The 13,641-nt window shown below is 34.7% G+C and overlaps 1 protein-coding gene across 6 annotated transcripts in view; it reads right to left on the reverse strand.

Annotated features, from left to right (window-relative positions):
- Positions 1-3,415: 3,415 nt before the first annotated feature.
- DGKB (diacylglycerol kinase beta) overlaps positions 3,416-13,641 on the reverse strand; it is a 332,216-nt gene continuing 321,990 nt past the window's right edge. For all 6 annotated transcript variants that reach the window (XM_066553994.1, XM_066554001.1, XM_066554026.1 and 3 more), the window contains one exon: positions 3,416-5,879. In XM_066553994.1, the coding sequence (XP_066410091.1) occupies positions 5,772-5,879 (108 nt within the window). In that variant the 3' untranslated portion in view covers positions 3,416-5,771. The remainder of the gene's footprint in view (positions 5,880-13,641) is intronic.

Consider the following 13,641-nt stretch of genomic DNA (forward strand, 5'->3'; position numbering starts at 1 on the left):
CCCCTGAAATTCACTAAAGCTACCTAAATTAACAAATCTTTTTTTTTTTCCTTGAATAATAGGACTGAATTGAAACATATGGAAGTAAAGTTCAATTTAGATAAATAGATCTTCCTTCATTTGCTTGCTTACATATGTGCATATGATAAACATATTTTATATCTATCTAAGGATGATAGAGTTCTTAGAGTTCAAAGTTTGAGTTCTTATCATTCTGGGATAAAAAGAGAGTTCTAGAACACATTCATATTTACTCAAAAACCTAACAAAAGAAGAAACCATCACACTAACAAATCCTACACCACATCCTTTGCAAAAGCTAATCTCATGGCTGGGCTGAAGTTACAATGACAATGCTCACGTTGCACTGTCCACCTCACCAAGGGACAGAGCTATCATCAGTCTCTCTCTGCAGGTACAAATAATTTATAGAATAGTTGTTATCCTGTGGTTTGAGTGCCTGAGATTTTTTTTGCATACTTAATCTAAATAGAATGACAGCCCTGAAGATTGACAATCTCTTATTAGCCAGCATAACTTGGCTCATAAAGATGGTTTTCACCAGAAGAGTAAGAAGTGCTCACTTCCCTGTCCAAAAAAGCAGCTCATTAATGCAAATTTCTGTGTTCCTTCACAGCATGCAAGTATTACCCTAGGTAAAAAACAACCAACCAAAAGTTTATTTCAAAGAGATCAATCAGCAGCTAAGTATTTTTGTATCAATACTAGTATAAAAATTGACCCAAAAACTTCAAAATCTTCCTCTCTCACTCAGACCCAGTACATTATTTTCCATGTTTATTAGAGCGCGTACCTCACATGAATGTGTTTCTTTACCATCTTACTATCTTCTCAACCCCCTTATTATAAATAACAAAGCCCAATGATTATCACTTACTCTTTGTATGAGTCACATTTAAAGAGAGCCCTGAGGTGCTTCTAAGGGAATCTCTTTGTATCATGAATCAGAAGGGAAAGAAAGCAGCCTCTGAATACCACCATACCCAGACTCTAGATGCCTAGAAGTATCGTTGCCTATTAATAGTTTCAAGCTGTTAGGCAGTTTCACATAATGGAAGTCAACGGTCATAGAGAAGTTTCTCTTCTTCAGAGGTATTTGTAAAATTAAGAGAACCTGAAAATGGAAAAGCTCCATACACATACAGGCAAAACAGAAAAGGTGAAACCCCCTTATTTCAAGGCCAACTGACAATCCATAATCTGAACAAAAACAAGGAGTAGGAGCCATCAGGCTCCTCATGGCACAAGCCTAGGCTGGGCAGACATCAGCAAACCCTGGTAGACTTGAGGACAGTTTCCACCTCAGTCATTGCTGCACAGCACAACCTCAGAGCCTCACATGCCACATATTTTAAGCTATTACTTTATTTCTCATTAACAGCTTCCAGGTCTCGCCCATGTTTTATTCATTTTCCAGCCAGGGCTACAGTAAGGCTTTTACTCACCTCAGCAGGACCACAAGAAGTTTCCTTCCTTCTGGACAGAGAGAAAACAGAATGCTTTCAGACCTGATGGAGTTGGAGACAAGCAGCAATTAGCTGGCAACAGGCTGACACGTTCTTCACCGCTCTTGCATAAAACATTGAGCTGTGCTCCTCTAGCCCACCTCAGCTTTCTAAATTTATTTATTTATTTTCAGGCTAACCACTTAGTAGCCTGACAAACTGCTGTTTTGCAAAGGCAAATTTTCTTCTTTTTTTTTTTTTTTGGATATGAAAGAAAAAGATAAAGTTCTGGGAAGTCCTTTACCTCCTTTTGACAATCCTTCAGCTCTCCTTTGCTTGCAAGCCCTTCTCCCTTCCCCTGAAGGGCTTGGTAGTATTGTCTACTTCAGCCCAAATTTCTCAGGGTCCTTCTGCATTCAAAGCAAGGAAATACTACTTCACTCCTTCAGCCATAAATGGAAGAGCTCTTTGGATAAAGGTAATGAACCCATTTATCTAGCTCATTGCTGCTCATTAGCCCTGAGTGCCTTCATCTGGCCTCCCAGGTAACCATTTCTGTGGATGCCACTGCGCTGTGCTTCACTTTGAGCACCTGTTTTTTTGTTCCATAGCAGAGCTCTCTCTGATCTTCTTCTACTTCCTTGTCTAGAGATAATTCTTCCTGGTTTTTTTTTTTTGTTTTTTTTTTTTTTTTCATTTTGTAGCCATTCTCCCTAGTCACTCCCACAGAGAGGTGAGGGACACCTCTTGGAAGTGTCTGCTTCCCAGAAAGTCTTGGTCTTGCTATGGTCTGCCTCAAAGTTACAAGCCTCAGAAGCCATTTGGGGTCAAAGGCAGTACAATACCACTAGTACCCTAAATCACTAATAATCACTAAAATGCTGTAATCTTGGCAAACAAAGAGTAACCTAAAGATTTGAAAAAATAAAAAAGGTATTTTTCTGCCTTTCGTACCATAGCTGACTATATTCTTTTTTACAGTGATATTCTGGAACATGCTGAAATCTGTAACTTTATTTACCTTAAATAATATTGGATATTAGCTAGTCATTGTTTTGATGTACATGCAATCCTAGAGAAGATTAAGATAAGATAAGAGTGAGCAAATGTACCTACAAGTACTGGAAACAGTAATTCTCTATTGTCTCTGCAAGAAATTCTTCCACTTGTTTTTAACAGGAACTCAAGTGAAATGAGAGAGACTCCAAACAGTATCAGAAGTTGAAATTTTTTCCTGAGACATCATGTTCTTTTGTCAGCACATTGTCCAGTTACCACACAATGATCAAAAATTTGCAAATCTAGTGTCACATTTAATACCTATATATTTTAATTGTCACTTACATTGCAAATGTCATTAATGAAGCCTTAAGGAATGCCTCATTGTATGAGTAGGTTTGCAGATACCCTCTTCAGTCGTCCTAAGAACAGTGCTTCTATTTCAGCTGTATGGAAATACACGCACATATTCTTTGTTTCACTTCTTACACCAGTGAATAATTTCACATTAGTTCTGTGCATACTGAAGTGAAGAAAAGAATCTTCACTTTTTAAGTTCTCTTTCATTACATCAACTATTTTCTATTCATATTATGTTTCATGTACTCTTAAGTTTTTCTCTTCACCACCAATTCTTTTGACCTGAGAATGGTTTTAAATTATTAGAGGCCATGCTAAAAAAGCCCCAAACAACTAAGATTAATAGAAAGACAGCCTCTGCTGTGAAAACCGTTAATTCAGTATAATGGATGCTCTGTTGTAATTTGTTACAGCAAGAATTTATATACACTGACCAGCAGATCTGATTTACTTTTTATATGTCTATTCAGAATTGTATATAATTGTATAATTCTGATGGCATGGACTCCTCAATCCCTCTTTATTTATATAAAAAAAGCATGTTGTCACCAACTTGCTGTCACAGACTGACGCATTTAAAATTGCATACATTATTTAGTAATAGCTTATGTATAATTTTATTTGTTTTCAGAGTTACAATGTTCATGAGATAATCATAGAGAACACATTATATATTATTGTTAAACACATTTTTGCCACAAAAAGTTGAGAGCATTGGTAGAAAATCCTATGTCAAGTTATGTGAAAATATTTATCACCTGTAACCATAATTTCATAAAACCAATATACACTTTACGTAATATTATATCAGCAAATTCCTTCATTTTGCAAATAACCTTTGCTCTATACTTATGCATGTTTGTAGTTCAGTGCATCAACTGCTTCTGTGTGTGTGTGTGTCTGCAATGCACAGGAAAAATACTAGTTTACTCCTATGGTAACTGTAAATGTCAACACCACTGGACCCAAGAATGGTGAATACAAGATCTTAATTTTAGCGAATAATCACCTTCATATTTTTCTACCTAATGCTGAACAAAACATTAATTGGCATTTACCTCCTAATGTTTACAGAACATAGACTGTATATTTCAAAGACATAATCCTTACCAACTATATACTGACTTTTATTTTAATGTCTATTATATAAATTAGGACTCTGTTGAATTCTTATACTGAGGAACAAATGATAGTAACTTTATTTAAATACATGCACAGTACCGTGCACTACAGCATGACGAAGTATTATTTTTAAAATGGATGAATGAATCAATAGAAAAATAGATTTAATAAATAATTAACATTTTAAAGTCTGGATAAAAATGGGAAATCATGCATTTCAAGCAAAATTTTATTTTTTTCTTGTTTTTTATGAAATCTCTGAGAACTTAAGACATGCAGAGCTGAGAAGCAGCTCACTCTGAACAAAGAACAATGTAAAGACTGCACAAAAAGTTTTGTTTGAGATTGTTTATATGCAAGACTGAAAAAATTTGCCATTCTTCGACTTCCCTTCAACATTAGACAGTGCTGTGCAAACCTCAGACAAATCCCTGTATTATGATTTCTAAGCTGTTAGGAAGTCTCTCAGAGAGCTAAGAAAGTTAAAACCTGAGCAACTGCCTCACCAAAATTTATGACAAGAAATGTCTGGATTTCAGAGAGCAAACTACAAAAGGGTAATAGACAACAGGTCATCATTTCCTTGAGAGATTAACTTAGGGGATGAGTAATTACAGATAGCATAAATTTATAAATTATAATGACAGAAGAAAATATGTTTAATTTTCTAATATTTAGAGTTCGTATCGATGTCTCAATATTTAGCATATGTTACTATGTCAATCAACTCATGAAACAATGAAAAGGGAGTATTTACTTGAAATTAATTTAATGTTTTTCCCTACCCAAACATTTGTCTGGACATTGACAATGCAATCAAAAGAACTGTAAATTTTCAGAAGTGAGTCTACTCCAGTGAGTTTGATTAATTATGCATTAACCCATTTCTCTGAAGCATCCTTCACTAAATCTTTGGTGGGAAATGCACTTTAATTAGGCATGAGCTTTGGTTATTTGTGTGCATATGCACTATGCTATTGGTCTATGTGGAGAATGATTTAAAGTTTGCCATGTTACAGAGATGTATTGCTCATGAAAATAATTCTAGGGTTTCAACAAACACTGATGGCTAGTTTTGCAATTATTATTATCTTCACTCAGCATGATCTTAGTCCCATAGTTTTTGCTCAAACTTTCATCAACTTTTATTCTTAACAAAAGCTTACTCTAACTTACACAAGAACAATCATGATCATTTATACTGTGCATATTGTTAGATGTTTTCAGCAGGTACAGTTACACATGTACATAGGAGTTATCAGAATAACTTACAGGATTTTAATACTTAGTTGAATAAAAATATTCTCAGGGTAGAAAGAAATGATAAACTAAAAATAATGGTTAAGGAGACTTGCAATGATTCTACTCTGAAACAGGTCAGATTGACTATTCAGGTAAAGATGTTTGATTAAAGAGATATTATTGAACTTATGGCATATGGTTATTGTAGTAGAAAAAGCTGAAACAGAAAAGAGAGAAAATCAAATTATCCATGACATTCTCTTCCCATATTCCATGGCAGAATTAGACCACAGATTAGTAAATGGCAATGCATGCAACAAAAAATATGCTGTATCACTGTATGTAAACATCTGCTTTCATCATGCAAAATGCCTACAAAACTGTGACAACATCTTTTTCTAGTAGCACAGTTTTACATCAGCTCAGCTACAGAACAGTTAAACCAAAATCCAAGATTTTGCAAATAGAAGATATTCTAAAATTCTTGAAAGATTTCCAGCATAAATATTCCAAAGCCCAACAAAGCTAATTGTTTTTTTTGTTGTTGTTGTTGGTTTTTTTTATTAACTAAACTACATAGGCTTATTCCTTGCTGTGGTTCCTTGTTCTTTTGATGATAGAAGAGAAAAGACCAGTTTTTGGAGGCGGTCCCATCAACATGGGGGCTTGGTTCTTGTGAGTAATTTTTATCTGAGGAAGAAAGAAGAAAAACAGAGTTATGCCTTGAGCTAGTTCAGTTCCAGCTATCTGAGATGCCTGATTTATCTTTATATATAAACTTCCAGACCTGCATTGTTTAACCAAGCTGAAAGGAAAATACCTGGGTTTTTTATGAATAATGTTCCATACGCAGTAGATCAATCTATGTGTAATAGTTTTTCTGCAAATAATTTAAATTATTTGCAAAAAAATATATTAATAAACACATGCAATAAAATACATGCCAATATACAATCTTACTTTTTGAGTGTGGGATTTATTGCTTGCTGTTGAGGAAGAATTTAAAAGTTGGAAAGAACATACATGCTGACAGACCAAGCTGTTGCCTATTATTAAGATATAAGCTATGTCTTTACATGCTTTATTTATACATCTAATCAAGCTGTACTCTTTTACCACAGGACAGTACTTAATTTCAAAACAGCCATGGTGAACAAAAGTATAAAGTTAATACACATGAAAAGGTCCAAAAAGATGAACTAGCATTCTAATTTGTTAATTAATTGTTAATAGAAAAGACTCAAATATTGAAAAGACTATTTAAAACACTTTGTAATACTGCTCTAAAGCCACCCGTTTTGATTTCTTTGATATAGAACTACGAATCACCTTAAATGAGACAACCTTAAAGTAGATTATGTCTGCAATTTTCTCTAATTCAAGTCTAAATTAGAGAAGACATTTTATGAATGTATGCTATGCTCAAAGCTAATTGAAAGCAATTATCAAAGTGGCATTTTGTCTGTGACTTTAAGATACATTGTAAGATAATAAATGATTCTCATTATGTAATAAAAAGGTCACATCTTGCCTTTGGGCTAGTGACGTTAGGAGTTTTTCAAAAGCAATCCGAGACATTTTCTTTAGTGAACTACGACTAATACAAGAACCATCACTTATTAAATATCAGTTGTCACCTGCATAGTACCCACATCAGAGATAGGTATCTCTTTCAAAAAGAAACACCACCTCATTAAAAACTGGAAAAATATATCTCTTAAAGTGCATACCTGACATTTTCAAGTTAAAATGAATATCCTTCACTTGTCATTCACTAATAGTAAATGAAACAAAAAATGTATGTCACGTGGAGAGGCTCATTAAAACATAGATCAGGACATTTCTTGGGGTGGAAATTTACTTTACAATGTAAGAAGACAGAAACATAAAAATCTCAAAAGACTCTGTGTCTTGGTTTAACTCTATTAGAGCCTTTACTTTACTCTCCAAGTGCTCATTTTCATGCCACCTTAGTTCATTAACTTCAAATTTCATGTGGGACCTCTTTTTGTCAAAACTATTCATTAGTATCGAATATAGCATATGGGGGGTTCTTGGCAATGTAGATTACTTTCACAAGGATAATAACTCTGGCTTTCAAAGACTGGCACCAATATATTTTCTCACAATAAATTCTGCTTCAGGCATCACTTGGAAGCCAAATCTGTAGTTGGGGTAAACTGGCATTATTCCATTGATGTCAGTACCAGCTGATGATCTGGTCCTGGAAAATTGCCTATTTTTGTAACTTCCACATGCTTCCTAAGACGTATTTTGGGGATCAGGAGCAGTGATGATATCAACCTGATCCTGAGGATCATGACATGAAGTAACCTACAGCTGGTGTGAGTGAATTTTTCAAGTCATAAAGGGTAAAATCTTGCTTATTGCAAGATTTGGCCATGATGTAGCAGTAGGAATGCCTTTAAGTTTCCTTTCTGAGGTAAAACATAGTAATTCCATCCTAAAGTGAATAAAAGAGCAAAGCTCAAAAGATGGCTTTAGTAGGAAGGGGTGAGGTAATCCTGAGACCCCGTACAGATTGCATGTCGGGTTGGGGCTGTTCAGTGCTCCTCAGGATGAATGCAATTACATACTGAGTAAATGTTTATCATTTGTAATGCTCTTTCTTGGCGTGAGCCATCTGTTTCAGAGACCACAACCTCTTCAGTATGTTACTTCCTATCAGCTGAGATCAGCTAACATGCCTGAACATGATTAACCACTACCATGCGTGGGGATCAGTCCTATATGACTCTCTCCAAGAAACATTTTCAGCTGTTATGAATAAGCACAATTCCAATGGTGTAAAATATTTCGCGTTCTGAAAATGCCACAATAAAGTGTAAATTTAAAGTATATTTTTTCACTTAGTCATGATAGTGTCTATTAACATCGCATTGGTTAACAATGATAAACATCAATTCCTCACTTTCCTACCCTAAAAAATTAAATAAATGGAAACATCTTATTTTTGGCTGATGAAAAAAGATCAGTATGTTTCTGAACCATTGCAGTACTTTGCCTGAAGAAGGCTAATTTTGTCTTTCTCAATACTCTCAGGCACTACAATTCTGCCCTGGTCTCTCACTTCTGCTTCTGTTCTCATACTGGCAGCACTGCCAGAGCTGGAGCTGTGAGTTTGGGTGACAAGTGACAGTGCTCACTTCAAGATGGGAATAAGCACTGAGGATCTCAGACAGAGAAATAGCGTTGTAGGTCAAAGTAGGGCCTAACATTGAAATTGCTCTGTGGGAGGACAAAAAGAGAGCAAGAGAAAGAAAGAGAGAGATATCTTTACTTAGAAGCAACAGAGACTTTGTTAAGTTAAAAATTCCTACTTACAGCTCTATAGAGATTCTGTGTGTGTGTGTGTACAGGGAAGGGTCTAAAGACTAATATTTACCTTTCAGTTTCTCTTCCATTCAGCAAGCATCTTCATGTCTTTTTTAGTAGAAACAAAATTATTTTAAAAAATAATTTTAGTTTTAAAAAAGACCCTTCTTTAAAATTTTTAATGTTTCCTAGATTTACCTGTGAGTTACATATACAACATGCACATGAGGAAAAGAGATTGCACAGACAAAAATCCAGAAAGCTAAAATCCTAAACTAATGTATTTTTAGGAGTTGATAATATATACTTATAGAAATTACTATGCAATTCTGGAAAACAATTTTTGAGATCACTTACTCAATTTATTGAAAAGATGTAATAACTTGAGGGTAATATAAAGAACATTTTAAACATTAATTGAGTGCCTGAACTGCTGCTGGAAGAAAAACAAAAAAAACCTAGGCAAACACACAACCACCCCAAAAAATCCTAGCCAACCAAAAAAAACCCTCAAAACAACAATTTCCCCCAAACATCAACAAAACCCCCAAAAAACAACAACAACAAAAAACCACAACAAAAAACCAAACCCGACCCAAACAAAAAATACCAACAAACAAACAAAAATCCCCAAACAAACAAGAAATTATTTTACATACTTGGCATAAATTTATATTTAAAAATAGACAAAATCAGAAAATAATAGAATTCCATTTTGGGGGTAAGTCTGTAGACACCTGAATTGCTAGGATACCATGGATTTTTGTTGGAAGCCCGCTCCACAACCTTCTAGGCTAAACTTAAAATGTTGAAGCCAATGACAAACCTCTTATTCACTAACTGAAGCCAAGATTTTATCCCATGAGGGTTGGTATATACAGTAAATATTTATCTAGCAGAAAAATCTTGCATTTGCAGAAATTACCTTTCCAGTATTAGAAAGTATGTCCATTGATTGTATTCGTGGCAATAAACACCAGGTCAAATTGAAAGATCATAATTCTAAAAAGAAGAGATGATAATATCTCCCTATATGTCATAGAAAATTTTGTGATAAGCCTGAATTTTTGATACTAAAAATACTTCAAAATGCATAAACCAGGTCTTTATTTGTTTTAGGAGCAGTCAGAGTTTCAAAATTGCCTTGAAGCCACATAAATATCCACTATATGAAATGCAGTCAGCATAAAAAATTTTAGCATGATAACAGTATCTTTTAGGTCAGTCAGTTTTACTTTCATGTTCCTTTTTCTGCCCTATATGCTGGTTAACTTTATGCTTCAAAGAATGCTTAAACATTTACTATTTACTATTTCAGAAGACATAGTGCTATAAATGCAGGTTTTAAAGTATTGCACTAGCTGACAACAGTAAACTGGAAAGAGCTAATCAGCTCTGCTTATATTTCAATTAAGGTTAAAGAACATATTACTGTATTTTAAAGACAGAGGGAAAAAACTTCCAGAAAAAAACCCCAGCCTTATCCAACTGGATCTTTTAGTTTATGGTCACTATTTTACATGTTCTCAGCAGGGTTTAAATGTTGGTTGTTTTGAGGGTAAGTGGGTTTTCTCATAGTCTAGATACCCAAATGCTGCTCCTCTTACAGGAAATGGAGAGATGCAACTCCTCTATATCACAGGAGTGCCAAATAATTTTATCTTCCTTAGGTGATCAAGAGCGTATGGGGAATCGTGTTATGAATCAGAGTGATAGAATGTAGGCACTGCTGAGAAAAATTAACCTGTGACTTGCATCATGTGGCATTTCGGGCAAAATCTCTCAGATCTAGACTAGTTGTTTTAAAAGCGTTATGCAACACATCTTAAATAAATTTCTAAACAATATTATTGTGCAAGGTGCAATCAAATCTAATCAGTTTGGCATTAATTAAGCTCTAATAATATACTCTAGTCTCTCTCCTAAGTAGTGTGATCCGTTTCCCCTTCACACAGGTAGATTGGAAAACGTTACAGTGTCATCATAATTTTTAAACACACTGAGAAAATGACAGAGCTGCAAAATTAAAATAAATGATTAATGGCATTTTTTTCATGTTTTGTACTAATAGGTATCACTGAGGTTTTAAATTAATAGAGCTGTCAGCTCAGGGTTGTTACAAATCCAGTGCAGAACTAAAATGGAAATTATGTATTCCACAGATACCTAAAGATGACACTCTGGAATATTTTAAATTTTAATTAGTAGGTGCAATTGTTTTTCCCCCTCCTCCCTAAAACCACTGCAAATTAATTGGCAATTAGTCACAACTAATTCTTTTCTTAACAATCTGAACTGGAAAGAAAGGTGCACTACATGCTAGAGTATTTGTCTGGGGTGCAGAAAGCACACATGCAGTAAATTGCTTTGTCAATTACAAAAACTACTGTTGTGAAATTAAGAAAAAAAAAATATGCATACATAAACAAAAATAATTAAAGTGCAGTGTACCTGTGACCACAAAAAATAATGCCCAGCTGCAAAATAAAATGTTAAAAACTCAATAAATCAATCTGGCCTTGGAACAGAATGCACACTGCTACTCAAAAGGGAAAAAAAGTGCAGCATTTTCATATATCATCAAAAATCTTCTCTAGTGATTTCCATTTTTGGGTTAACTATGTAGCAATTGGCTAACATTCTATTGAAATCAGCCACCATATCTAGGACCCAGCTCCTGTTTGCTCTCAAGTGGCAGATGCAGTAGGTCAAATTCTCTCATTATAAAGGACTGATAAGAAAATACTGGTACAACCAGAGACATGGAAAAAAGATGCTTAACAGACAGAGTCTAGAATACAGCTGCAGCTGCTTCATGTGATGTGTGAGGTATTGGAGACAATGGATCTATATAAAAGCAAATCTGTAACTCTCTTTTAGTTTTCTCACCTAGCTCTGGCACACAGTGATTATTATCAAAAGCTTGGTTTGGTTTGGTTTAAGTTCTTGTTTCTATATTTAACTACAGGAGAGTAGGATCCCTGTGCCCTGGCTCATCACCTCTCTGGGGACTAAAGGAAAAACTAGAGAGAAATCACTCATTCAAAACTAATTTTTAAGGTACATTCAAATGAGAGTGTTTTGAAATACTAATTTTGTGTAACATTATTCCATTACTTAGTGAAAGTATCAGTAAACAATCAGGAAACAATGCTGAAAATACTGTGTCTCAGATACCTGTGAAACTGTGTTTCTGGTAATCCATTAGGTGAGCTCTGACTATGGGTTTTTATTTTTGTTTCTTTATTTAAGCAATATTCTTGCATCTTCTATAGACATTTCTTTTTTCTACTTTTAATCTAGTGTTTCTAGAAGCTTGACACTCTTTCAGATATCATGCCAAGCAAGTCAGGAATAGATGAAAGAACATAAATTGCAGTTATTTCTAATTAGGATGGAACATTGTTATAGATTTTTTCAAAACATTGCTAATAATTTATGTAGCTAAATTGAAAGATTACTTTTCTTAAAAAAACCCTGATGGCTAAAGCTAGAAGTTTATTGAATTAACTTGAGAGTCTTTGAAGTTTCATTACTATTAATGACCTGTTTGGAGATCAGGTGAAACCATAGATATCTTTCATGTTGCTATATTTGTCTGGGAGAGCTCTGATAGAATTTCTTCCTCAGCTAATCAGACAAGATGTTTAACATAATATTAACATTATCATCTTTCCTTCTCCCAAAGAGTCTTCTATAAAAAAACAGCGAAAACAATACAATTTGATGCTCAGATGCTTCATCTTGTAATACCAGAGCAGACTGACATTGTTATACGCTGCATTCTGCATGTGTTCAACATACTAAATAATTCTGGATGACAGATTTTTACACCGAGCCACTCACACCTCTAAGAATGCACAGAACCTACATGAGTGTGTACCTGCTCTCCTGTATGGATGATAGGTGCATAAGCAATATATCATAAAATATTTAAAAGAAACACACAACTATTTGTTTACTCCTAAAATTGACCACAGAAAGGAAAAATCACAGATCACAGCTTCTGGAGAACTACTGCATTATCTACCACATTCCACAATATTTTCTCAGAGCTCACAGCATCATTTTGGAGGAGCATGGCCTCCATATGCATGAGAAAGGACAGTGTCAGCAACTCATGATGTTTGTGTGAAAGTTTTTTCCCAGTCAGAAAGGAGAAGCCACAAAGAGAAACATATTGGTTCCTTCAACTGGAAGTAAACTTCCAAGCCTGCATGTGCAGGCTGTATCCTACACATAATAGGGATTTGAGGCTAAACTTGTTTTCCTAAATGGGCATAATAGAAAAGCAGGAGAATTTTGATAAGGTTGAACTTAATTTCTTGAAAAATCATTTGGAAAATACTCTCATTTATATCAAAACCTGAAGCAATGTAGAAAAGTACTTTTGAGCTTAAGAACTTGCAAGCCGAGTAAGAGTTGTTTCAATACATGCTGATTCTATGAACTTCTTTCTCACTTAGTCTCTGTAATATTTATAGGTCAGTCCTTAACACTACTGAAATTCCTAAGATACCAAAATAAAGTGTGTTATTTCAACTTCATAAAAGACAGTTGAAGGGGGAAAGATAGCAGGTTTTGTTTTTTGCTGTTTGGTTTTTTTTTTGTGTTTTTTTTTTTTTTAACAATAGCTTTCTGGCTGGAACACAAAAGAATCAAAACCCGAGGCTCAGCTGCTGTGTCTCACTGATGTGTGCAACCTAACAAGGTGCAGACTTCTCTCTCCTAAAACTAGTGAGATGGTATATCCAAACACAGCTTTTTTCCTTCAAACAACATAGCTAGTAAACTAATAAGTGCCTTGCCTCAGCATCCTAATGAGAAAAGAGGTAGCCTGGGAATGTCTCCCCATGTCTCTGCACAATGCAGGAACGGCAGCATCTTTATATACAGGCCTCAATTTCTTATAATGACTAGAGAAAGAAACTTCCTAAGAGGCAAAAGGAAAGGAAAGCCAAATTATCACAAGTGTCTAGGGAACTTTATAGAGAGTTTTTTATCTGGCCACGATGATTTTTTTTTTCATTTAAAAATGTGTCACTATACATTTTATTTCATTTTGGGAGAAAATGACAGTTTTTTCTCTAAAAAAAGACAAACCTAATGATTTTTA

Source organism: Molothrus aeneus, chromosome 1 (genome assembly GCF_037042795.1).
Source record: "Molothrus aeneus isolate 106 chromosome 1, BPBGC_Maene_1.0, whole genome shotgun sequence".
Taxonomy (NCBI): domain Eukaryota; kingdom Metazoa; phylum Chordata; class Aves; order Passeriformes; family Icteridae; genus Molothrus; species Molothrus aeneus.